General features: G+C 37.1%; 1 protein-coding gene across 2 annotated transcripts in view; it reads left to right on the top strand.

Annotated features, from left to right (window-relative positions):
- The window catches only part of SLC25A16 (solute carrier family 25 member 16), a 51,530-nt gene that overhangs the window by 20,614 nt on the left and 4,184 nt on the right, over positions 1–26,732 (top strand). For both annotated transcript variants that reach the window (XM_043596486.1, XM_043596487.1), the window contains exons 5-8: positions 15,823–15,944; positions 16,303–16,369; positions 21,201–21,363; positions 25,893–25,961. In XM_043596486.1, the coding sequence (XP_043452421.1) occupies positions 15,823–15,944; positions 16,303–16,369; positions 21,201–21,363; positions 25,893–25,961 (421 nt within the window). The remainder of the gene's footprint in view (positions 1–15,822; positions 15,945–16,302; positions 16,370–21,200; positions 21,364–25,892; positions 25,962–26,732) is intronic.

The raw sequence follows: 26,732 nt of genomic DNA, 5'->3' as shown, positions 1-26,732 counted from the left end.
TATGTTACACTGGTATGACAGTGCTGGTTAGCTAACATAAGCTAACAAGTATTGATTATTTGCTATGTACCATATATAGACCTGAGCACTTGACATGTAATCCTCAGGCACTTAATATGTAGTCTACAGAAAAATACTATGTGGAAAATGCCATGATTATCTTCATTTTTATAGAAAAGAAATTTTAGTAAAGATTCCAGATTATAAAATGTATGATTTTGTACATTACTGTTTAAATTTTCTTTTAGGCAGTTCTTTCTGCCCATGGGTCCCATCCCTGTGCTGTAATAAAAACACCTAAAATAAAAATAAGTAATAAATGAATGAATGAATGAATGAATGAATGAATTTTCTGTCTTTTAAATTAAAAAAAAAATTTTCATGCTTATTTATTTTTTAGAGCGGGAGAGAGAGAGAGAGAGAGAGCACAAGCAGGGGAGGGGCAGAGAGAGAGGGAGACAGAGGATCCAAAGCAGGCTCTGTGCTGATGCAGAGACATCAATTCACAAACTGTGAGATCATGACCTGAGCCTAAGTTGGACACTTAACTGACTGAGCCACCCAGGCACCCCACTGTCTTTTAATATTTAATTTTTTCATTTTAATGTTTAGTTATATTTGAGAGAGAGGCAGATTGTGAATGGAGGAGGGGCAGGGAGAGAGCTGTCAGTCCAGAGCCTGACATGGGGCTCAAACTCAGGAACTGTGGGATCATGACCTCAGCCAAAGTCAGATGCTTAACCAACTGAGCCACCCAGGCACCCTGTATCTTTTAAATTTAACCTTACAGGGCCGCCTGGTTAAGCCTCCGACTTCGGCTCAGGTCATGATCTCGGGGTCCGTGAGTTCGAGCCTCGTGTCAGGCTCTGTGCTGACAGCTCAGAGCCTGGAGCCTGCTTCAGATTCTGTGTGTCCCTCTCTCTCTATCCCTTGCCTGCTCACACTCTGTCTCTGTCTCTGTCTCTCTCACAAAAACAAACATTAAGCAGCACCTGGGTGGCTCAGTCGATTGGGCGTCCGGTTGGGCGTCTGACTTCGGCTCAGGTCATGGTCTAGTGGTTTGTGAGTTCGAGCCCCGAGTCAGGGTCTGTGCTGACAGCTCAGAGCCTGGAGCCTGCTTCAGATTCTGTGCTTCCCCCTCTCTCTGCCCCTCCCCTGCTCACGCTCTGTGTCTCTCTGTCTCTCAATGATAAATAAGCGTTAAAAATTTTTAAATAAATAAATAAATAAATAATCATTAAAATAAATAAATAAATAAATTTAACTTTACAAATGACTGATCAAAATCCTTTCTTTGAAGGCTATAAGAAAGATTAAGTTGGATTGTGAACATGTGTTAAATCATGGAGACTTTATTTCCTTTTCACAGCACTTGGTATTATTGAATAGCATTATTCATTCAAATGCTATTTCTAGTTTCATTTTTCTGAAATGAAAGACATGTTAACATCTAGTTTTCAGTACATATTAGAAAATAATAATAACCAATAGGAACTTTAATTTAAAAATTTTTTTTAAGTTTATTTACTTCAAGAGAGACAGAGACAGCTGGAGCAGGGGAGTGGCAAAGAGAGAGGGAGAGAGAGAGAGAATCCCAAGTAGACTCCACACTGTCAGTGCAGGGCCCTACTCTGGGCTCCAAGTCATGAAACCACAACATCATGACCTGAGCAGAAACCTAAGAGTCGGACGCTTAACCAACTGAGCCACCCAGGTGCCCCATAAATTTTAAGTTTTAAAGAAAAAAGTTTTTAAAAATTCTAGCAATTACAGATAAGACTAGTGCCTCCATTATTGAGTATTTCTATTTTTATTACCATGTTTAAGTATTATAATTTACATTTTGCTTCTATGATTATAAATCATTGAAATGAGTGTTCTAGTTAATTTTATTTATATTAGGTATCTTTGCTCCTGTACCTTAGGTGGCCTTTGAAAGTATGTTTGGAAATTTCTATATCTGCCAAAATAAAAACTGGTGTGTTTTTCACAGTCATTTCAACAGAGCTTATTTTAAAGTTTTTCTGAATTTCAAACTTTTCCCTCATCCTATAACTACAATCCAGTACATGTGGAACCTCAGTCAGCCAGAAAAAGGAAAACCTAGTGACTGAGAATCAAGGTTTGTATATTTACAGAGGTCTTCCTCTTCTTTCCTTCTGTTTCAATTGTTTGAAATCAGTCTTGTTCTGACAGTTCTTATGGAATGAACAGTGACAGGAAAAAGAGAGAAGAGTTAGAAACTAGAAGTGATAAGCTGAATTCTGCTTGCTTATCTCAAGCTTTGCTTGCTCTGGTCTACTCCACTTTGGTGTTTTGGCTCAAGGCTGGGAGGTCAAATGTACTGAACACTTCCTGGATCCTGGCTGGCCTCCATTGTATTACATTGACCATGGGCAGATCATTTAAGCCTTCTGTAATTCACTCTTCATTTGTTAAAGTGGAATTTGTGTTTGCCCCACTCCCTCTCTTTCTGAGTTGTTCTGAAAGTCAAAGAACTGCTATGAAAATATTCTGAAAGATCTGAGGTCCTCCTTAAATATGAGGGAATATTATTAAACCTTCCATGCCAGCTCAAGAGACTTATTACATGCTCTTGAGCCAGCCACCTAAATTCCTTATTCCTCTTTCTGTCTCATTTGTAACACAGGGAAAATTTTAGTTTAAATAAAGGTGATATTGGGGGCATTCACTTTCCAATGCCCCCCTCTGTAAAGAGAACTGTCATACTATTCTTACTTTCTGATATTATACTCTAATAAACTTTTGCCTGCTGCTCAAAAAATAAATGAATAAACAAACAAATAAAGGTGATACTAAAAATATTTAACAATCAGTATAGCATGTATAGCAACCAAGCAGGTTAGGCTGGATGTTAGCAGTGAGAATGGCTTTATGGTGCTATTATTAGATTATTATCAGAACAGGTTGATTGTTAGAACAAACTGCTCTTTTGAGACTCTCAAAGAGGCATAGAGGCACATTTCCCAGAGAATTTAATATTTAAAAGAGAATGCTATTCTCCCTTGAGCCCTGATCCAGAATCTAGATGCAATAAGCTTCCTATATTTTTGGAGAAATTACTCTTCTGAGCTGGTAGTAGAACTCTTGATTTCAGAACTTACTTTCTTTAGTTAATAGATTTGAGGCCTGATTTGAATGTGGGATGGGCATGATGTTCAGATCTCTGCTCTCTAGCCCTTTGGCTCTTTGACTTAATGTCATGCGGTTATTGAAACATCTGATTTCCACATGAAACTACTATACTAAAAAGGCATCCAGTCACACACAGTTATTCTTTTGAGTAATAATGATTTCAAGTGTGGCTCCTGAATGTCATATTTGAATTAGAGGTTGCACATAACTGTAGACAGGTTATTAGTTCTTTACAGTTGATATTTTTTTAATCATCAGGCTTGACGTAGTGATGTGGTTCCAAAAGACAGGATATAGTAGAATTGAACTTTCTTGGATATCTACTCTAGACCAATTTCCTTAGCTTTCCAGCTTATCTTTTGTATCTATGATGCATGGAGCCCTTCCTTTGTCTAAAGTGTTTATTTTAAATGCATTCATTTTTTTTCATTGAACTTTAATCTCTTTGGATGTGTACATGAAGTCTGGATGCTGCTCCTACATGTAGCTTCAGATGGGAAGGAAGGTAATGAGTGAGGAGGGAAGCCATCTCTGAAAACTGAAATCTACTTACATATTCATTGAGAAGTTAGAGAGGAAGGAGTTTAATTGATGACGGCTTGGATATGCTCCTTTGCTTCAACCCTGTATTATCCAATTTCTAATACCTATTCTGTTCTTTGTAACTGGGGTACAAGAGCACCTGGTTCTAGGGGTCCCAAGCAGACCAGGTTTGGCCACTCACTACTGACAAAATCCAAAGGCAGAGACTGAGTGGTAGTGAAATAAAACGAAATTTGTTTCAGTGAGGCCAACACCTGGAAGACAGTAGACTAATGTCTCAAAGACTGTCTCTAAAGTGCTGAAAATACTTCTAGGTTTATATAAGGAAAATGTGGGACAAAGGTCGGTGGACAGTAAAGGTCAGGTCAACCATTGTCTTGGTGTCATTCACACAGGGTCCTGTTGGCATCTAGCAGTCATCATTGCTTGAGGGGGTAGTTTCAGTTCCCATCAAGGATGCTTGCTGGTCTTTTGCCTGAGTTAAGAGAGAAGTTGGAAAGACAAACTTAAGCAATTAGAAAGTATAGATGAGGTCAAAACGGAGGCAGTTGAAGTCCTCCTTCATCTTCCTTCTACTGCCTCCTCCTTGTACAGTGTTACTTCCTCTGGTAAGAAGTTCTTTATGCTTCTTGCTGGAGCAGAATAAAAAATTCGTATTTTCCATATTTTCAGAATATGATCTCCAAAGTTTTAATGACCAAGGATCTGTCTTTGGTATCGTGGTTACAAATCGAATTTCCAATCAGAGGATTTTTGTTTTTTATACAGTGATTATGAGGTAGTGTTGAGCTCTTTGAAGCTTTGCAAATCAGCAAAATCTAATTGCTGACTAAAGTATGTCCTTGGTTTACCACAATTCCTGGATTCTAGACTATAGAGATAATAATAAGATTAGCATTTAGGGAAGAAACAGTCTTAGTCAGTTTGGATTCATCATTAAGTCCTCAGTTTCTTGATTAAGGGAGAAAAAGAGAAGTTTGCACATAAACAAAGATTGCAAACATGTCTCAACTTGAGTCTCATTGCTTCCTAGTAGGTGAAGATACACTGCTCTCTGTATTAGATTGTGGTTGTAAAGTGGGGGAATAGGAAAACTATCACACTACTATTTGAAGTAGGTATTTTCTGATTTCCCTTATTTGCCCTTGGAGGACTTTTTTGACCTCTCTGTAAAGCAGGGCTAGTTAGAATAGTAAGGAAGAGATATGTGAGTATAGAAAAAAGGCCAGAATGGGAGACACTAGGTTTATGGATTGAAAATCCCAGTCACCATTTGGATATATATGTCAGTCTGATTACTAGCAGTCAAGTTAAGTTCCCACTCAGTTGCATATTCTTCTTCAGTAATCTTCTGATGTTCTTTTTTCTTTTTCTTATTTTTTTTACTGTTCTTTTTTGATTTTTTTTCTTTTTATTTGAAGTCTTGAAGTGCAGGAAGAGATTGAGAATGGAGGAATTTGGGTCAAAAGAGGAGACAAATGATTTGGTTCACAAAAGAAAAGGTCAAAAAACGAATGGCTTGAAAAAGAACATATTGGGAGAGTAATAATAGCTAACACTTAGATATAATATTTACTATATGTTGAGAATTATTTTAAGCATTTACATATATTAACTCACTTAAACTTCATAAAACCCTGATTTGGGTAATGACTTATTATGATGTCCATTTTATAGATTCTGAAGCTGACACCCAGGTTAAGTAAGTTGCTCAAGATCACACAGCCAGTTAGTGGTAGAACCTGATTTGAATGCAAGCAGGCTCACTCTTGGGTCCATACTCATAAGTTCTTTTGACCATTTGATCAATTTTGATCACAACAGTCAAAATTAGTCAGAAATAAATAATATAAAAATAAATTAGCTGAAATGAGAAAAGTTCAAGCCAAGAAAATCTAGTGTTGGATTACTTGACAGGTAGACTATATACATGCCTAAGTCTCTGGCAAAGCAGGGACATTTGGTATTTCTTTTTTTTTTTTTATTTTTTTTCAACGTTTTTTTATTTATTTTTGGGACAGAGAGAGACAGAGCATGAACGGGGGAGGGGCAGAGAGAGAGGGAGACACATAATCGGAAACAGGCTCCAGGCTCCGAGCCATCAGCCCAGAGCCCGACGCGGGGCTCTAACCCACAGACCGCGAGATCGTGACCTGGCTGAAGTCGGACGCTTAACCGACTGCGCCACCCAGGCGCCCCTATTTGGTATTTTTAAAAAGCACTGATGTAGTCATCATGAGGAAAATCAGAACTTAGATGTCCTCAAACTTATTTTACAGTGCAATATTATTTTTAGTTTCAACAATGCAAGACATAGTAATCCTATCTGCAGTTAGGGTTTGTAGAAATCTACATCTAGCCCTGTGAGAGGGCTTTATACTTTTATATTTAGAGTGAAGGGTAAAATATGATTATCAAAGGAATATTTCTTACTCCTCTTTATTCCAAAAATAAGTAAACATTTAAAGTCATAAATGAGTTTTCAAGATTTACAGAGTACAAAATTATTAAGAATCCTCCGCTTATATTTCAGGATTTAAAATTATATTGAAATCATTAAGTTGCTTTTAAGAATATTAAAAACCAGCAACAAACCTTGGTGATTTTTGTATCCTTATGTTAAGTAACAAAATTCAACTGAAAAAATTTGAGGATCATGTTGGCTTTATTCAACAATTCTTGCATTGGGTAGCATCCCATCTAGTAAGTAGAAAGGAGCTCTGAGGAGGTGTACAAAATGGAAGGCTTCTACAGGCAGAAGGGGAAAGGGATAAAGAAATAGTGGGCACATTCCTGGAGAAGGTTGAAACTGCAGTTAGGTTAAGTATTAAGACCTGGTTTGGTGACATGGACTTAGCACAAGTGGCTCCATTTTGGGCCTTCTTTTTTGCTTCTAAATCTGCTATTTCCTTAAAAATTTTTTTTCTTAATGTTTATTTATCTTTAAGAGAGAGTGCAAACAGAGGAAGGGCAGAGAGACAGGGAGACACAGAATTCAAAGCAGGCTCCAGGCTCTGAGCTGTCAGCACAGAGCCCAATGCAGGGCTTGAACCCACAGATTGGGAGATCATGACCTGAGCCAAAGTCAGCCACCTAGGTGCCCTATAAATCTGTTATTTCTTTTTAACATTTGTTAACAGATTTGTTTTTCTTTAGGAAGATTTGATTGATTGTTCAAATTTAAAAGAACTATACCATATAAAAGTATGGTAAAATAAACTGGCTAAAAAAAATTGTGAAACTAGATAATGAGTTTAGCCTTCCAATAATCATTGGCATCATTTTTTGCCAATGATTATGTACAATTAGGTTATGCCAGTTCCTGTGTGACTCATAGTCTTGCAACTTTTAGGCTGATGCCCTGTTTACCTTTTACAGATTTCTGAATATACTCATTTTTTAACCAAATCATCATTTTGCCACTTTGTTAATTCACAGTTATTTTATGTTAAGCCACCCAAAGCCAGTAAGAAGACAACTAAAAGATTTGGAACATTGTGAGAAGGAAAGAAGAAATAAATGGAGTCAGAGAGCAAATTGGAGAGGCAAGACCAAAGTGATACCGATTAGGGAAGAGGAAAAAAAAGTTGTAAAAATTAATAGATGTGGTAAAAATAAAATGGATACTGATGAATTGGGAAAATCTTAGCAAAATCTGATGTTTAGCCAGGTTGTGTTATGTCAGCACAATCAAGCCTTAAAATGGTCAGCCCTTTGATTCTCTTCTTTGTTAAAACTTCTTAATATGAAATATACCAATAAAGATGGAACTAGTTTATAGAGAATCTCTAATTTTATTTTCTAAAAATTTCCCTTGCAAAATCTTTATCACAAGCTGTAAAAAAAATTAAGCCAACTTGCAAAAACATATAGTTTTACAAATATCTGGATAATAAGGTATTTGTTGTGACTTTAATGTTACTGCCAAACCTTGTCTCAGGAACATCACCTTTGTACTATATTAATTTAGATGCAGCTTAAAAGACACCATTTAGGAAAGTCACTGCCTTGCCCGGCCTAGGTGGCTGACTTGAATAGCGATAGGTAACATATAAATATGTTACATAGTTTGAAAATGAATGGCTTGAAACAAATAGCACAGATAAAGAAAGAGCTCACAAATCAAACTGCTACAGTGGGGAATTGACAGTTCTAATCACTGGACTGGTGGAATTTCTGAATAAAAAGTTAAGTATAGAAATTACTAAGCAAATGTTTAACAAGAAAACAAAATTACAAGAAGCAACATATGTCATGATGTGAGTCAGAAAACTTTGTTTCAAATCCTACTCTGTGATACAGAAACTATATGAATTTTGTGAAGTTACTTAACTACTTTGAACCTCAATTTTTTCATTTGCAAAGCAGTAATAATAATATCCATCTTCTACCTGGTAGGATTGTTGGTGGTGTTTGGCATGTGAGGATTAGAGGTGGTATTTATAGAGAGCCTGGTATGGTGTGCTTGGCACATAGTGGCTAGTTTTTATTGCTATGGGCAAACTAAAGAAAGGAAGGTTTAAAATATCACTTACAGCTAAACTACAGATATGGTAATCAGCCTTTCTTGGGGCACCTGGGTAACTAGGTCTGTTAAGTGTCTCTAGATTTCTGCTCAGGTCACAATCTCAGGGTTTATGGGTTTGAGCCTTGTGTCCGAGCTGTCAGTGTGGAGCCTGCTTGGGATCCTCTCTCTCCCACTTTCCCTTTTACTCTGCCTCTCCCCTGATTGTGCACACTCTAACTCTCTCTCAAAATAAATAAATAAGCATCCTTTCTTAATAAAAACCCTCGAGAAAGTCGGGATAGAAGGAACATACTTAATGGAAAGAGCCCAAACATCCATTAATGGATGAATGGATAAAGAAGATGTGGTATTTATATACAGTGGAGTATTACTCGGCAATCAAAAAGAATGAAATCTTGCCATTTCCAACTACATGGATGGAACTGGAGGGTATTATGCTAAGTGAAATTAGTCAGAGAAAGACAAAAATCATATGACTTCACTCATATGAGGACTTTAAGAGACAAAACAGATGAACATAAGGGAAGGAAAACAAAAAAATATATAAAAACAGGGAGGGGGACAAAACAAAAGAGACTCATTAGTATGGAAAACAAACTGAGGGTTGCTGGAGGGGTTATGGGAAGGGGGATGGGATGAGTGGGTAAGGGGCATCAAGGAATCTACTGAAATCATTGCTTCACTATATACTAACTAATTTGGATGTAAATTTTAAAACATAAAAAATAAAGTTTAAAAATAAATTAAAAAAAAAGAAGGAACATACTTAAACATTATAAAAGCCATTTATGAAAAGCCCACAGCTAACATCATCCTCAACGGGGAAAAACTGAGAGCTTTATCCCTGAGATCAGGAACACGACAGGGATGCCCACTCTCACCGCTGTTGTTTAACATAGTGTTGGAAGTGCTAGCATCAGCAGTCAGACAACAAAAGGAAATCAAAAGCATCAAAATTGGCAAAGATGAAGTCAAGCTTTCACTTTTGGCAGATGACATGATATTATACATGGAAAACCTGATAGATTCCATCAAAAGTCTGCTAGAACTGATACATGAATTCAGCAAAGTCACAGGATACAAAATTAACGTACAGAAATCAGTTGCATTCTTATACACTAATAATGAAGCAACAGACAGACAAATAAAGAAACTGATCCCATTCACAATTGCACCAAGAATCATAAAATACCTGGGAATAAACCTAACCAAAGATGTAAAAGATCTGTATGCTGAAAACTATAGAACGCTTATGAAGGAAATTGAAGAAGATACAAAGAAATGGAAAAACATTCCGTGCTCATGGATTGGAAGAATAAATATTGTTAATGTCAATACTACCCAAAGCAATCTACACATTCAATGCAATCCCAATCAAAATTGCACCAGCATTCTTCTCGAAGCTAAAACAAGCAATCCTAAAATTTGTATGGAACCACAAAAGACCCTGAATAGCCAAAGTAATTTTGAAGAAGACCAAAGTGGGAGGCATCACAATCCCAGACTTTAGCCTCTACTACAAAGCTGTAATCACCAAGACAGCATGGTTTTGGCACAAAAACAGACACACAGACCAATAGAATAGAATAGAGACTCCAGAATTGGACCCACAAACGTATGGCCAACTCATCTTTGACAAAGCAGGAAAGAATATCCAATGGAAAAAAGACAGTCTGTTTAACAAATGGTGCTGGGAGAACTGGACAGCAACATGCAGATGAATGAAACTAGACCACTTTCTTTCACCATTCACAAAAATAAACTCAAAATGGATAAAGGACCTGAATGTGAGACTGGAAACCATCAAAACCCTAGAGGAGAAAGCAGGAAAAAACCTCTTTGACCTCAGCCGCAGCAATTTCTTACTTGACATCTCCAAAGGCAAGGGAATTAAAAGAAAAAATGAACTATTGGGACCTCATGAAGATAAAAAGCTTCTGCACAGCAAAGGAAACAATCAACAAAACTAAAAGGCAACCAACGGAATGAGAAAAGACATTTGCAAATGACCTATCGGACAAAGGGCTAGTATCCAAAATCTATAAAGAACTCACCAAACTCCACACCCGAAAAACAAATAATCCAGTGAAAAAATGGGCAGAAGACATGAATAGACACTCTTCTAAAGAAGACATCCAGATGGCCAACAGGCACATGAAATGATGCTCAACGTCACTCCTCATCAGGGAAATACAAATCAAAACCACACTGAGATATCACCTCATGCCAGTCAGAGTGGCTAAAATGAACAAATCAAGAGACTATAGGTGCTGGAGAGGATGTGGAGAAATGAGAACCCTCCTGCACTGTTGGTGGGAATGCAAACTGGTGCAGCTGGTCTGGAAAACAGTGTGGAGGTTCCTCAAAAAATTAAAAATAGATTCACCCTATGACCCGCAATAGCACTGCTAGGAATTTACCCGAGGGATATAGGAGTACTGATGCATAGGGGCACTTGTACCCCAATGTTTATAGCAGCACTCTCAACAATAGCCAAATTATGGAAAGAGCCTAAATGTCCATCAACTGATGAATAGATAAAGAAATTGTGGTTTATATACACGATGTAATACTACTTGGCAATGAGAAAGAATGAAATATGGCTTTATGTAGCAACGTGGATGGAACTGGAGAGTGTTATGCTAAGTGAAATAAGTCATACAGAGAAAGACATATGTTTTCACTCTTATGTGGATCCTGAGAAACTTAACAGAAGACCATGGGGGAGGGAAAGGGGGAAAAAAAGTTACAGAGAGGGAAGGAGGCAAACCATAAGGGGCTCTTGAAAACTGAGAATAAACTGAGGGTTGATGGGGGGGTGAGAAGGAGGGGTAAGTGGGTGATGGGCATTGAGGAGAGGAGAACACCTGTTGGGAGGAGCATTGGGTGTTGTATGGAAACCAATTTGACAATAAATTTCATATTAAAAAAATAATAAATAAATAAATAAACTTTAAAAAAATAGATCAGCCTGGGACACCTGGGTGGCTTAGTCAGTTAAGCGTCCGACTTTGGCTCAGGTCATGATCTCACAGTTTGTGGGTTCAGACCCCACCTTGGGCTCTGTGCTGACAGATCAGAGCTTGGAGCCTGCTTCAGATTCTGTGTCTCCCTCTCTCTCTGCCCCTTCCCCACTCATGCTCTCTCACTCTCAAAATAAATAACCATTAAAAAAAATTAAAAAAAACCAGATCAACCTTTCTTGTATGAGTCTAACCTGTTCAGACCATCATTAGGCTAATCTTGATCCAAAATACTGCTTGTGTTTAAATTAAATTCCAGAGGCACCTGGGTGGCTCCGTTGGTTGAGTGTCTTTCTCTTGATTTTGGCTCGGGTCATGATCCCAGAGTTGTGGGATCAAGCCTCTTGTTGGGTTCTGAGCTGAGCATGAAGCCTACTTAAGATTCTCTCTCTCTGCCCCTCTCCCCGCTCGCATACTCTCTCTCTCTCAAATTATAAATTAAATTCCATTACTTCACATATTATTCAAATTGACTTTCCCTTCATTGTCTAGAGGAATTTAATTTTTGTCATTCTCAAGAGAGAACTAAGGGTTGCGTGTGTTTGTTTGCATTGAAATATTACCTGTATATTAGCTGTGTAGGTTTTTAGCTCAGGTAATGTTTTAATCATCTAGGTAGAGATGCTATGAAAGTTACCTAGATAATAACGTAAGAACACTCTTTTCCAACTCCTGTGTAAGGATGGCAAACTGATGTAGATTTTTTTTAGAGAGCAGTGGAAGCTTTGAAAGTTAGTATAGATTTAGGTGTGCGCTGATAAAAAATGGATGCAAAATTACAGTAGCATTTGTTAAGTAAATGGGGTAAGATATGTCAGGTCTATTAAATAATATTAAACAGATACTAAAAAATAATTTAAAACTAAAAAGTTAAATTAGGGTGGGACGCCTGGGTGGCTCAGTCAGTTGGGCAACCGACTGCAGTTCAGCTCATGATCTTGTGGTCTGTGGGTTCGAGCCCTGTGTCTGGCTCTGTGCTAACAGCTCAGAGCCTGGAGCCTGCTTCAGATTCTGTCTCTCCCTCTCTCTCTCTTCTCCTCCCCCCTTATGTTCTATCAAAAACAAATAAACATTAAAAAAATTTTTAAGTTAAATTAGGGCAAGAAAATGGAAATTAAATAAAATCACTTTTACATTGTTGGCTAATCTGAGTCAAAGTTGTGGCATAAAAGTTTTATTTTTATTTGTTAAGACTAATAAAAAGATGAACTTATCTTATTTAAAAGATAGTATTAAAAGCCTGGGCGTGCCTGGCTGGCTCAGTTGGTGGAATGTATGACCCTTGATCTCAGAATTGTTAAGCTTGAGCCCCAAGATGGGTGTAGAGATTACTTAAAAATAAAATCTTAAAAAAAAAAAAGCCTATGTAGGAAAAGGGAGTCATGACAATACCTTGCACTCTCCCTTCCCAACCTGGGCCCAGAACGGCTCTGCAAAGAGGGATGGTGAAAATAAGGCTGTTCTGCTGACTACAAGGTAGTGACCAGAGAACACACCTTACCATCCACAAGTACATCCATGGAGTAGTCTTCAGGAAGCATGTGCTTCATGTACTCATAGAGATCCAGAAATTTTCCCTGAAGGAAATGGGAACTCCAGATGTACACATTGACATTAGGCCCAACAAAACTGTCTGTGCCAAAAGAATAAGGAATGTCCCTCACACTGTATTCAAGTGAGGTTGTTCAGAAGCTGTAATGAGGATGAAGATTCATCAAAGAAGCTATAGGTGTTGGTTACCTATGTAACAAGCAGGTAACCACTTTCAAAAATCTGTCACCACTTTTAAAAAATCTATCCAAACAAAAATGTGGATGAGAACTGACAACTGAGTGTCAAATAAAGTTATAAAACCTCAAGAAAAAAAAAAAGAGATAAAAAGTCAAATGAGAAAGAAGGCAAAATAACACAGAATGCTTTTTGTCCATGAAATGTTGGGGAAATTATCCAATAATTGAATATTCTGATTGTCTAATAATTATCTAATACTCTGAGAAGTCAGGAAAATAGGACTTTTATTCCAATGACTGACATTATAAATTGAAACAATCTTTCTGGAAGACAATTTTTCTATTAAAAGCCTTACTCTTTTACACCTGAAACCAATTTTACCGTATGTTAACTAGTAGAATTTAGAAAAAAAAAAGCCTTACTCTTTGACTTAATAATTCTAATTTAGGAATTTATCCATAATGGAAAGGATAAGGATGCACAAAAATATTTAGTTATAAAATCATTTACCAAAACCTTGTTCACTATTACAATATCATATAACAAATAATGGAGCATATATCAAATTAGGTTAGACAACCTAAATGTCTAAGAGGATTGTTTTAATAAATTTTGATACATCCAGGTGATGTTTTTCTCACATGGGAAGATGTTCGTAATATAACATACAGTAGAAAAATTGGCTACAAAATAGAATTACATATTAAAATTATTTTTTAAATTTACGTTTTTTTATTTTTTAGTAATCTCTACACCCAAAGTGGGGCTTAAACTCATGGCCTGAAGATCAAGAGTCAAATCCTCTCCTGAATGAGCCAGCCAGCTATCCCAGAATTATACTATTATCATAATATATATGTGGGCGTGTGTTTACATGTGTAAATGCACATGTATAAGGGTTTGGGATATTATATATGTAGGTGGTTATTACTGGTGGATGAATATGTATATGTTTAATTTTTATTATCTATTTTTAAAAATTTTTCTACACTGAACATACATTTCTTTGGTATTTTACAAAAATAGAAGATTCTTACAAAATCAAAAAAAACTATTGAGAGTACATCAAAATAAAAAGCTTTTGGGGGCACCTAGCTGGCACAGTCCATAGAGCCTGTGACTCTTGATCTTGGGATTGTGAGTTTGAGCTCCATGTTGGGTGTGGAGATCACTTAAAAATAAAATTAAAAACAATAAACAATAAAATAAAAAGCTTCTGCACAGTAAAGGAAACTATCAACAAAACTAAGACAACCTACTGAATGGGAGAAGATATTTGCAAATGATATATCCAATAAAGGGTTAGTATCCAAAATACATAAAGAACTGATACAACTCAACACAAAAAAACACACCAAGTAATCTAATTAAAAAATGGACAGAAGACATGAACAGACATTTCTTGGAAGAAGACATACAGATGGCCAATGGACACATGAAAAGATGCTCAACATCATTCATCATCAGGGAAATGCTAATCAAAACCACAATGAGATATCACCTCACATTTGTCAGAATGGCTAAAATAAAAAACTCAAGAGCGGCACCTGGGTGGCTCAGTCACTGGTTAAGAGTTCAACTCTTGGGGCGCCTGGGTGGCTCAGTTGGTTAAGCATCTGACTTCGGCTCAGGTCATGATCATGGTTCGTGAGTTCGAGCCCTGCATCAGGCTCTCTGCTCTCAGTGCAGAGTCTGGAGCCTGCTTCGGATTCTATGTCTCCTTCTCTCTCTGCCCCTTCCCCATTCATGCTTTGTCTTTCTTCCTCTCTCAAAAATAAACAAACATTAAAAAAAAAAAGTTCAACTCTTGACTTCGGCAGGTAATGATCTCATGGTTCGTGGGTTCTTGAATTCAAGCCCCACATCAGGCTGTACGCTGACAGTGCAGAGCCTGCTTGGGATTCTGTCTCCCTTTCTCTCTGCCCCTCCCTGACACGTGCACACGTTCTCTCTCTATTGCTCTCTCTCAAAAACAAACAAACAAACAAACAAACAAAAACAATATTGGCAGGGATGTGGAGAAAAAGGAACCCTTATGCACTGTTGATGGGAATGAAAACTAGTGCAGCCACTGTTGCAGGCCTCATTGAGGTTCCTGAAAAAATTAAAAATAGAATTATTATATGATCCAGTAATTCCACGATTGCATATTTACCCTAACAATACAAAGACATTAATTTGAAAGGACGATGCACCCCTACGTTTATTACAGCATTATTTACAATAGCCAACTTAGGGGAGCAGCCCAAGTGTCCATCAATAGATGAATGGATAAAGAAGACGATAATACACACACACACACACACACACACACACACACACACACAGAGTAAAACCTTGATTTGTAAGCATAATTCCTTCTGGAAACATGCTTATAATCCAAAGTACTTGTATATCTCTCTCTTTCAAAATAAATACAAAATAAACTTAAAAAAATTCCTTTGATAGGTAAGCATCTCTTCATTTTAGGATTAGAGATAATACATAAAAAGTCAAATATCTTGCCTAGTGCTAGGAGATAGTTTTTCCTTTCTGGTATCTTTCCTGGAAATAGACAAGAAATAGAATTTAAAAAAAATACTCATCATACACCTACACTGCACTGTTTTGGTGTTAATAATATAACTTCACAGTGGGAAGAATTTTGAAAGAGTTTACAAACTGACCCTTTGCTTGCAAGGTTGTTTTTCAACTGATAATATTATGATTTAATTCTATAAGTAATATCACTTTCGATTGCATTGGGTTTTCATCATAGGTATATTTTGAGAGCACTACTAATGATCGGAAAGAGATATATATTTTCTATTACATTTTTAAGTTTTTCCTTTTTTTTTTCAGGTATGACAGCAGTTATCTGTACTTACCCACTTGACATGGTTAGAGTACGCCTAGCATTCCAGGTGAAAGGGGAACACACTTATACAGGAATTATTCATGCATTCAAAACAATTTATGCAAAGGTATTTCACATTTACTTTTCTTGTTTATATTGTGTCTTTTTTTTTTTTTTTTTTAATAATGTGCGTTTTATGCCAACATGGGGCTTGAACTCATGACTCTAAGACCAAGAGTCACAAGGTCTACTGACTGAGCCAGTCAGGTGCCCTTATAATATGTCCTTATATATTTAGAAAAATATTTTGAAAGTTATATAAGCTATTTTATTTATAGTTATTGATGTTAATAATGATTGTGACACATTTGTGTTTCAGGTTGGGTCCCAGAATAATTTTTCATTGTAATGTATGCTTTTGCTTTTTGATGTTTATCATAATAAACACAATATAATCTCACTTCTACTTTTTCTTCATTCAAAAGGAAGGTGGTTTCCTTGGATTTTACAGAGGCCTGATGCCCACTATATTAGGAATGGCTCCGTATGCAGGTATTTTCAAATTTGGCAGAATCTTGATCTTTCATTTTTTTCTAAGAATGATTTTTAAATTGTAGCATTTTGTATTTAAGCCCCAATTCCTTCAGGAATTATTTCTTTCCTCCCTAAGGATAAGCATTTGACTCAGCACCATAGTCCCTCCTTTCCCCAGTGATCTACAGTGCTACTGCTTTTTTTTTTTTTTTTACAGTGCTACTTCTAAAAATAAGAATAAAGTGCAGTTTTATGCACTCTTTATATTTGGTAGGACAAGTCCATTTACCTTATGCTTTTTTTTTTTTCCAGGAATGTAGGAACTATAGATATTCTGTTTCCTGCACATTTTAAAATCCATTTTGAAGTTGCACAAAAACACTTGTTGGGATTTTGAATGAAATTTTATACAGTTCCGGGACATTTTTGTTAGATATATTTATAGATACCATGTAAGCTGTGTTGCGTCTTTTAGAAAATTACATTTTTAGTTTATTACTTGATTTAATTTTATGATTTTATAGCTAGCCATTATCCTACTTGTTGGTATCATAGCCAGCCACTGTGTTACTTGCAGATGTTTTGGGTTTCCTATGTGGGCAATCGTATCCTGTCCACATGGTGTCTTTTTCTTATTTACATTCTAATCCTTATTTCCTTATTTATTTATGTTTATCTTCACTTACTGTACTATGCTAAGGACCTACAGTGCAGCAGTGAATAGAAGTGATGATAGTAGGCATTTTGGCTCATTAATTATTTTAAAGGGACTGTTTGTAATACTTCTTCATTTAGTTTAATGTTCATTTATGATGTTAAGGAAGTTTTGCTAAGAATTTTTATCTGATTTGGTGTTGAATTTTATCAGACACCCTCGCCTGCATTTATGGAGGTAATCTTATAGCTTTCTCCTTTAATATGTTATTATGATAAATGATATTAATAGATGTTCCAAGATCAAGTCAAATTGGCTATGACATAATGACCTTTTTATATCCTGTTGGATTAAGTTTGCTAATTGTCTTTAGAAGTTCTACATCTAGGGGCACCTGGGTGGCTCAGTTGGTTAAGCATCTGACTTCGGCTCAGATCATGATCTCCCCGTTCATGAGTTCCAGCTTTGGCCTAAGTGCTGACAGCTCGGAACCTGGAGCCTGCTTCGAATTCTGTGTCTCCCTTTCTCTGCCCCTCCCCTGCTGGCACGTTGTTTCTCTCTCTCTCAAAAATAAACATTAAAAAAAGAGAGAGAAGTGTGGTTTGGGTATCAAAGTTATATAAGTCTCATAAATGAGTTGTAGAGTATTTCCTCATCTTCCATCTCTATAAGATGATTAGAATATCTGTTTCTTGAAAGTTTTCTTTGTGGGTGATTTTTTTAATACTGGTTTAACTTCTTAAATGGTTGTAGGACCATTCAGATTTTTTATCTTTTGTGAACCATTTTTGGTAATTCATGCCTTTCTTTACCATTTTGAATTTGACCTTTTTGGATTAATTTTCAATTTTTTAGCAAAAGATTTCCCTTATTTCTTCATATCATTTTGACATCTACTCTATTGCCATGCTCCTTTTTTCACTTTTTTTTTTTGATCAGTTATTTGATTTTGCAAAGAATCAATTTTGGCTTGTGTTTTTCTCTAGTCTACCTTTATTTTACCTTTCATTGATTCTTGTTCATTTCTTAATTATCTCCTTTTTCGTCATGTTTATTCTTCAGTTGGATGCTTACCTGTTTCATTTTCAACCTTTGGGTTTTTTTATTCCTAATGTGGGCTTCCTACCCACCCCTCCGCCCCGCCATCATGCTTCAGCTGCATCCCATGAGTTTATTATTTTATTAATTGTTTTTTCTTAAAATTTGGAAATTTTGAAATGTATACAAAAGTAGACAATAGTATAATGAGCCACCATGCACCTATGACCTATCTTCAAAAGTGATCAACTCAGGACCAATCTTGTTTCATCTGTACCCTTAAATACTCCCTCCACTCTCATTCCAAATTGTTTTTTTTTTTAATTTTTTTTTTTAACGTTTATTTATTTTTGAGACAGAGAGAGACAGAGCATGAATGGGGGAGGGGCAGAGAGAGAGAGGGAGACACAGAATCTGAACCAGGCTCCAGGCTCTGAGCCATAAGCCCAGAGCCTGACGGGAGCTCAAACTCACAGACCGCGAGATCGTGACCTGAGTTGAAGTTGGACCGTTAACCGACTGAGCCACCCAGGCGCCCCTCATTCCAAATTGTTTTAAAGTAGCTCCACAGTATCTCAGTATTCAGCTCTCTATGCTTTTTAATTTTTTTTTAAATTTTTTTTTTTTTTTCTCAACGTTTATTTATTTTGGGGACAGAGAGAGACAGAGCATGAACAGGGGAGGGGCAGAGAGAGAGGGAGACACAGAATGGGAAACAGGCTCCAGGCTCCGAGCCATCAGCCCAGAGCCTGACGCGGGGCTCGAACTCACAGACCGCGAGATCGTGACCTGGCTGAAGTCGGACGCTTAACCGACTGCGCCACCCAGGCGCCCCAGCTTTTTAATTTTTTTATTTTATTTTTTAAATGTTTTATTTATTTTTGAGAGAGAGAGCACGAGTGGGGAAGGGGCAGAGAGAGAGAGGGAGAAACAATCTGAAGCAGGATCCAGGCTGTCAGCACAGAGCCGGATGTGGTGCTCGAATCCACTAACTGTGAGATCATGACCTGAGCCAAAGTGGGACACCTAACCAATTGAGCCACCCAGGTGCCTGTCTATGCTTTTTTAAAAAGCATAACCACACACTATTATGAACTTTAAACATATTTTTTAAGTTTATTTATTTACTTTGAGAGAGAGAGCGTGAGTGGAGGGGCAGAGAGAGAGAGAGAGGGAGAGAGAGAATCCCAAGCAGGCTCTGCTTGTCAGCACAGAGCCCCGATGTGGGGCTCAAGCTCATGGACTGTGAGATCATGACCTGAGCCAAAACCAAGAGTTGGACACTTAACCAACTGAGTCACCCAGGTGCCCATAAAAAAGTTTCTTAATATCATCTAGTATATTATCATTGTTCAAATCCCTGCCCCCTCCCCTTAACTCATAATTAGCTTTTGGACAGATCCAAGTTAATATTTGCCTAGTATATCTTTTTTCATCCTTTTATTTTTTACTTTCTCATATCTTTATGTTTTAGGTATTTCTTTTGAAATCATTATATAACTGGATATTGTTAAAAATCTGGTCTGTAAAATCTTTAGTTGCCAATTAGTTCACCTGATAGTTATTGTGATTATTGATACATTTGTACTTGTTTCTGTACCTTGCTATTTGATTTCCACTAGAGGCTTTTCTTTGTTATGTTTTAAAGTATTTCTTCCTTGTTCACTTATTTTGGCTAACTCTTACCTGCTCTATTATAAATGTATAAATTTATTTGCCTCCTCCTATGTTGGTGGTCTTTAATTATGAACCCATTACTTGATCTGAATCTCTGAGTTTCAGACCCAGTGATTCCATCTTCTGTAGACCCAATAGCAAGATGCATCTCAATAGCTTTGCTGCTATTGGCATCAATATGAAAAGTCACTTCACTTCTTTCATGGGCCCACAACTCCCAAATGAGCTCCAGCTTCTGTTTTTAGAAGGTGGTGGTGGTGGGGTTCTTGGAGACGTTCTCATTCTTTTTGCAAGACCTGTAGCAATGACAAAGTCATTCAGAATACCTAGATTGCCATTATGCTGGAAGAAGAACTCTTTAATTTTTTGGTCTTATTTTCCTCTCTTTCTAAGTTTTTTGTTTTTTAAATATATTTTAACCTAGTTATAGTATATATATAATTTTGTTTCTTAATTTTTCCCCATTTCCCAAACATTTTTCACATATATCTGTACTCTTCACAAACATCATTTTATTAGTTGTGTCATATTTTCACTGAATACTATTCCACATTATTTAGGTATTTCCAATTTTTTTAACTTACATTTAATTTGCTACGAATTTCACCATTGTGAACTTTTTCAGATTTTAGATTCAGTCTTTAGTGTATGAATATATAAAAGTGTATGAATATTCTAAAATTGTATACTGTCATTTCAAAATACTACAAAGTTATGAGAATTTTGTATAAGGAATAAATGCATATATTGAGGTATTCTCCTAGACTAAATTTTTGTTAGTGCTTATTTCTTATTAAGCATCAAGTATATTTTAAATATATTTTAAAATTTAGTAGATATCAAGGTATCTTGAATAATGCTTAGTTGATAGGATTGCTTGAATTCTATTCTTGATTTTGTTAATGTAAGACTTTAATGGGTCTATTATGCAATCATAAATGTTCAGCAAGCACTAAGTGCATATTATTGATAATTTAATATTTACTAGATTTCATGTGTTTTGTGATTCAATATGAACATTTATCTCATGGTTACCACTCTTCCTTGGAGACAAAATTAGGCACTGAGTTAAAATAACAATTTTTTGTCACTTCTGAATGTTTTGTTTGTATCTTATCACCATCATTGTTATTGTGAATTTAAGTTGTAGTATTTACTTGTAATTATTAATCATGAATTTAACTTTTACTGATGTGAAACCTTAGAAAACTACTTAATCCTATTAATATATAAGTTGGCATTTATACCCAACTACTGCCTTTATTCAGTAAATTGAAGTATAAGTGTATAAAAACCATAGCGATAATTGTTATAGGTATCTTGTTATCTTTAGGTTACTTATTAATTAAGCCTTTTTCTTTCAGAAATCAGGAAATGTATAGTTTGTTCTTTGAGTTAATTGGTTATTATAAAGAATGGTATCTTTTCATGGTTCATGTAATCTTAAGCATCATGGTGAATTTATGTTTTGTTTTTCAGGTGTTTCATTTTTTACTTTTGGTACCTTAAAGAGTGTTGGGCTTTCCCATGCCCCTACCCTTCTTGGCAGACCTTCATCAGACAATCCTAATGTCTTAGTTTTGAAAACCCACATAAACTTACTTTGTGGTGGTGTTGCTGGAGCAATAGCACAAACAATATCGTAAGTTTCTTCATTAACTTAATCCAATCAAATTGCAGTTTTTCAATCTTGATTTTCAGCGTTATTCATTTTATTTTTTATTATATATATATATATATTTACCACTTTGCAGATCTTTTTCTTTTTTAACTTTATTTTTTATTTTTTGTTTTGTTTTGTTTTTGTTTTTGTTTTAATTTTTTTAACGTTCATCTATTTTTGAGAGAGAGAGACAGAGCATGAACGGGGGAGGGGCAGAGAGAGAGGGAGACACAGAATCAGAAGCAGGCTCCAGGCTCTGAGCCATCAGCCCAGGGCCCGACGCGGGGCTCCAACCCATGCACCGTGAGATTGTGACCTGAGCTGAAGTCGGACGCTTAACCGACTGAGCCACCCAGGCGCCCCTATTTTTTATTTTTTAAAATTTACATCCAAATTAGTTAGCATATAGTGAAGCAATGATTTCAGGAGTAGATTTTTTTTTTCTTTTTTTTTCTTTTTTTTTTTTAATTTTTTTTTTTCAACGTTTATTTATTTTTGGGACAGAGAGAGACAGAGTATGAACCGGGGAGGGGCAGAGAGAGAGGGAGACACAGAATCGGAAACAGGTTCCAGGCTCTGAGCCATCAGCCCAGAGCCCGATGCGGGGCTCGAACTCCCGGACCGCGAGATCGTGACCTGGCTGAAGTCGGACGCTTAACCGACTGCGCCACCCAGGCGCCCCAGGAGTAGATTTTTTAATGCCCCTTACCCATTTAGCCCATCCCTGCTCCCTCTCATGTATATATATATATTTAATGTTTATTTTTGTGAGAGAGAGAGAGAAGAGAGAGAGAGAGGGGGAACGAGTGGGGGAGGGGCAGAGAGAAAATGACAGAAGATCCAAAGTGGGCTCTGGGCTGTCAGCAGAGAGCCTGATGCAGTTCGAACTCATGAACCCTGAGATCATGACCTGAGCCGAAGTCAGATACCCAACTGACTGAGTGACCCAGTCACTTCTCTTGCATTAAATCTTGAAGACCTCCTTTGTGTCAGACAATGTACTAGGTTTTGGGACATTTGCTGAATATAGATAAAGGGATTGCTGTATTGTAATTGAAAAAGTAGCTTCAAAGGATTTCCCTAGTCCAAGAGAGATTGTGTAGATGAGATAAAAAGAGGCTGGAACACTATGAAGCAGGAATTTTTCAGGAAGAAGAAGAAAAGCTTTCTGTGACTGAGGAGTATCCTGAAAAACAGGATGTAGTATTGTCACAAAGACGAAAAAGAGTATCCAATGGAAAAGAAAAATCAAAGTAATATAAGTACTGAAAAGTTAGGTGTTCATTGGATTTTACAGTCAAGGATTACTTGTGTGAAAGCAGATTCCGTATACTTGTGTGTGGAAGCAGATCATACTAGGTTGAAGGTAAAGAAAAAAAGGTGGTGGTTTACTTTTGGCAATCTGGCTGTGGAACCTTGCGCATTTGTAGAAACATGCACCTCTAGTTATTTTGATTCTCTTCTTGCTCTTACCTTTTTCTTTACTACTACTCACTTCCAATCTAGATCCTTCAAATCTTTTCTTTCTCATTTCTTTTCTTAAACTGTATTCTATACCCATTGACTCTTACCAGATCCAAAGGCTCCCTCTTAGTTCTTTTGCTTCCTTCCAATTGTTCTAGTTCCTTCGTTTTTGTAAATTTTTTTTAATGTTTATTTTTGAGAGAGAAACAGAGTGCGAGTGGGGGAGGGGCAGAGAGCTAGGGAGACACAGAATCTGAAGCCCACTGCAGGCTCTGAGCTGTCAGCACAGAGCCGGACGCAGGGCTTGAACTCACAGACCGCGAGATCATGACCTCAGCCCAAGTCGGACACTCAACCGACTGAGCCACCCAAGGCGCCCCTAGTTCCTTCAGTTTTGTAACAGTACCTACCTCTCCTTAGCCATCTGCCTTCCCAACCCACCCACCCCCACCTTTTCAAGTATCTTACTGATTCATATCTTCCTCTTTCTTCCTATCCATGCTGATATTTTAAGGCGCAGCCTGGCTTTAGTCCTATGCTCTTCCCATAAATGTGTAGAATAGCTCATCTATCTTTATGGTTTCAGTGGTCACCTCTGCACAGATAACAAATTTTATTTAATTCTCCATTACTTCCTCTCCATTACTTCTGTATAGCAAGCTCTTACATATTTCTGCTTGGACTTCTGCCATCAGTGCAAACTCCATAGTTCAGATATTAATTCCTTTTTTCCTCTTGGTGACAATCCTCAGCTCCCAGCTTTCTTATTTGTTATTGATAACCATTAATCTTCTAGCCCTAATAATACCTTGAAACCATTTTTCACATTGTACGTATCCAAATACTCACTATGTCTTACTGTTTGTTACTGTAGAACATTGCCTAGAATGCTATTTTCTTTCTTTCCCATTGTTCTTTCCCGTATTCTAATCCTTGTACCTTGTCTTCTTACATTCTCTCCCTTCTACTAACCAATTCCTTCTACTCACATACGTCTTTTCCGGCTTGGAAACTGAATCCTTCAGACTGAGGTTTTTGTTCCCTTGATTCCCATAAAATTTCTTCTTCTCACTACCCCATTAAAAAATAATTCCTGGAGATGCTATTGAAATGCATACAGAACTTCAATTATTGGTAATGCTATTTCTTAAGCTGTTTGGTTAAAAAACATGTTTTTTAATTATTAAAAAATTTTTTTTTACTGAGAGGCAGAGAGAGACAGAGCACAAATGGGGGAGGGGCAGAGAGAGAAGGAGACAGAATCCTAAGCAGGCTCCAGGCTCCGAGTTGTCAGCACAGAGCCCGACACAGGGCTCGAACTCACAAACCATGAGATCCTGACCTGAGCCGAAGTTGGACACTCAACTGACTGAGCCCCCCAGGAGCCCCACATGTTTTTTTAATTATAACATTTCATTATGAATATAAATATAGGCAGCTCTTCCTGCCCACGGGTCCTGTCCCCATGCTTTGATAAAATCACCTTTTTGCACACACACACAAAATATATATATATGTATGTGTGTATATATATATATATATAATTATACAAATATATCATTATTTTTGTCATATATCACTTAAGTATATATTAGGTACCATGGAGATCTTTGAATAGGAAAGTAAAAAGCAGCTTTGTGACACTTGAGAATGTAAGATTCAATTTTCTTAATGTTGGGATAACAATACCTATTTCATGCAATTATGAAGATGGAATGAGATAAATTACATAAATTGTTTAACTACATTGACAAGTAGTCAATATTAGCAAAATAAAAGTAATTTAAAAAAATCACCTGGGGTCCCACTCTTAAGAGAGATTCCTTTTGTATATTTCATTTCAGGCATTTTAATTTAATTTAATTTAATTTATTTTATTTTATTTTATTTATTTTATTTTATTTTATTTTATATTTTATTTTATTTTATTTTATTTTATTTTATTTTATATTTTAGTTAAGTGTACCTAATTTTTTTTTTTTTTCAACGTTTATTTATTTTTGGGACAGAGAGAGACAGTGCATGAACGGGGGAGGGGCAGAGAGAGAGGGAGACACAGAATCGGAAACAGGCTCCAGGCTCTGAGCCATCAGCCCAGAGCCCGACGCGGGGCTCGAACTCGCGGACCGCGAGATCGTGACCTGGCTGAAGTCGGACGCTTAACCGACTGCGCCACCCAGGCGCCCCAAGTGTACCTAATTTGAGAGAGAAACAGAGCATGAGCAGGGAAGGGGCAGAGAGAGAGAATCCCAAGCAGGCCCCACACTGTCAGCACAGAGCCCAATGTGGGGCTCAGGCTCACGAACTGTGAGATCATGACCTGAGCTGAAACCAAGAATTGGACTCTTAACCAACTGAGACACCCAGGTGCCCCTCAGGCAAATTTTTTTTTAACACAATTTTCTCTGTTCTCTAAATGCAGTATCTGTATTGTTAATTTTTGCCTTTAAGGAAAATTTTTTGTTGGTCTACTGTATACAAGGGGGCTTGCTGAATATTTTTAGAGTAGTGGTTCTTAACTAGAGGTGATTTTGCCTCCAGTGGACATTTATTAATATCTGGAGACAATTTTGGCTGTCACAGCTGGGGTTATGCTATTGGCATGGAGTGGGTAGAGGCCAGGGATGTGCTTAAACATCCTACATTGAATAGGATAGATCCTCACAATTAAGAATTATCTAACCTAAAATGTCAATAGTGCCAAAGTTGAGAAACCCTGTCCTAGGGTTCCAACAATGAAAAATACCCAGTTTGTTTCTTCAGAAAGTGGCACTGAATTTGGCCTTGAGGAATGAACTCTATATTGTGGTGATGAGAGAGAATCATCTAACCCAATAGAACCACATAAGCAAAGGCAAGACCTCTTTATTGCTGTTTGATTGTATTCATGTGCTTATGTCCTGACTCCTAAATTAGACAAAACAATAAAGGTATAAGAACACATTATTTCCTAGGGAAATAACATGTAGGACTTTGTATTCAATAATTGTTGAGTACAATGCTAGAAATCATTTTTATATCCTTCTGCCTTTTTCTTCTTTTAGCTACCCGTTTGATGTAACTCGTCGGCGAATGCAATTAGGAACTGTTCTTCCAGAATTTGAAAAGTGCCTGTAAGTTTTCCATTTGTCATTGTTCATTTTCTTTAGGAAATGTAATGTTTAAAGTAGGTATAGAGATAGGACTGTGGTCTTACCAGTAGTTCAGATCTTCCATAGTATCCTTTGGTAAATTTACAAACTTTCAATCTAGTCCCAATCCATATATATATATTATCACATATATATATATATATATATATATATATATATATATATATATTTAATGTTTATTCATTCTTTTTAAATTTTTTTTAACGTTTATTTATTTTTGAGACAGAGAGAGACAGAGCATGAACGGGGGAGGGGCAGAGAGAGAGGGAGACACAGAATCGGAAGCAGGCTTCAGGCTCCGAGCCATCAGCCCAGAGCCGGACGCGGGGCTTGAACTCACGGACCGTGAGATCGTGACCTGAGCCGTAGTCGGATGCTTAACCAACTGAGCCACCCAGGCGCCCCAATGTTTATTCATTTTTGAAAGACAGAGAGACAGAGCACAAGGAGGGGTGGGGCAGAGAGAGAGGGGAACACAGAATCCGAAGCAGGCTCCAGGCTCCAAGCTGTCAGCACAGAGCCTGACACGGGGCTTGAACTCACGAACCGTGAGATAATGACCTGAGCTGAAGTCCAACGCTTACCTGACTGAACTACCCAGGTACCCCAAGTCCCAATCCCTATTAAAAATTTCGCTTTAGGGGCACCTGGCTGGCTCAGTTGGAAGAGTGTGCAACTCTTGATCTTGAGGTTCTGAATTTGAGCCTCATGTTGGGTGTAAAGATTATTTAA

Source organism: Prionailurus bengalensis, chromosome D2 (assembly GCF_016509475.1).
Source record: "Prionailurus bengalensis isolate Pbe53 chromosome D2, Fcat_Pben_1.1_paternal_pri, whole genome shotgun sequence".
NCBI lineage: Eukaryota > Metazoa > Chordata > Mammalia > Carnivora > Felidae > Prionailurus > Prionailurus bengalensis.
Note: the sequence above shows the minus strand (reverse complement) of the source record. Positions and strands in the feature narration are given on the sequence as shown.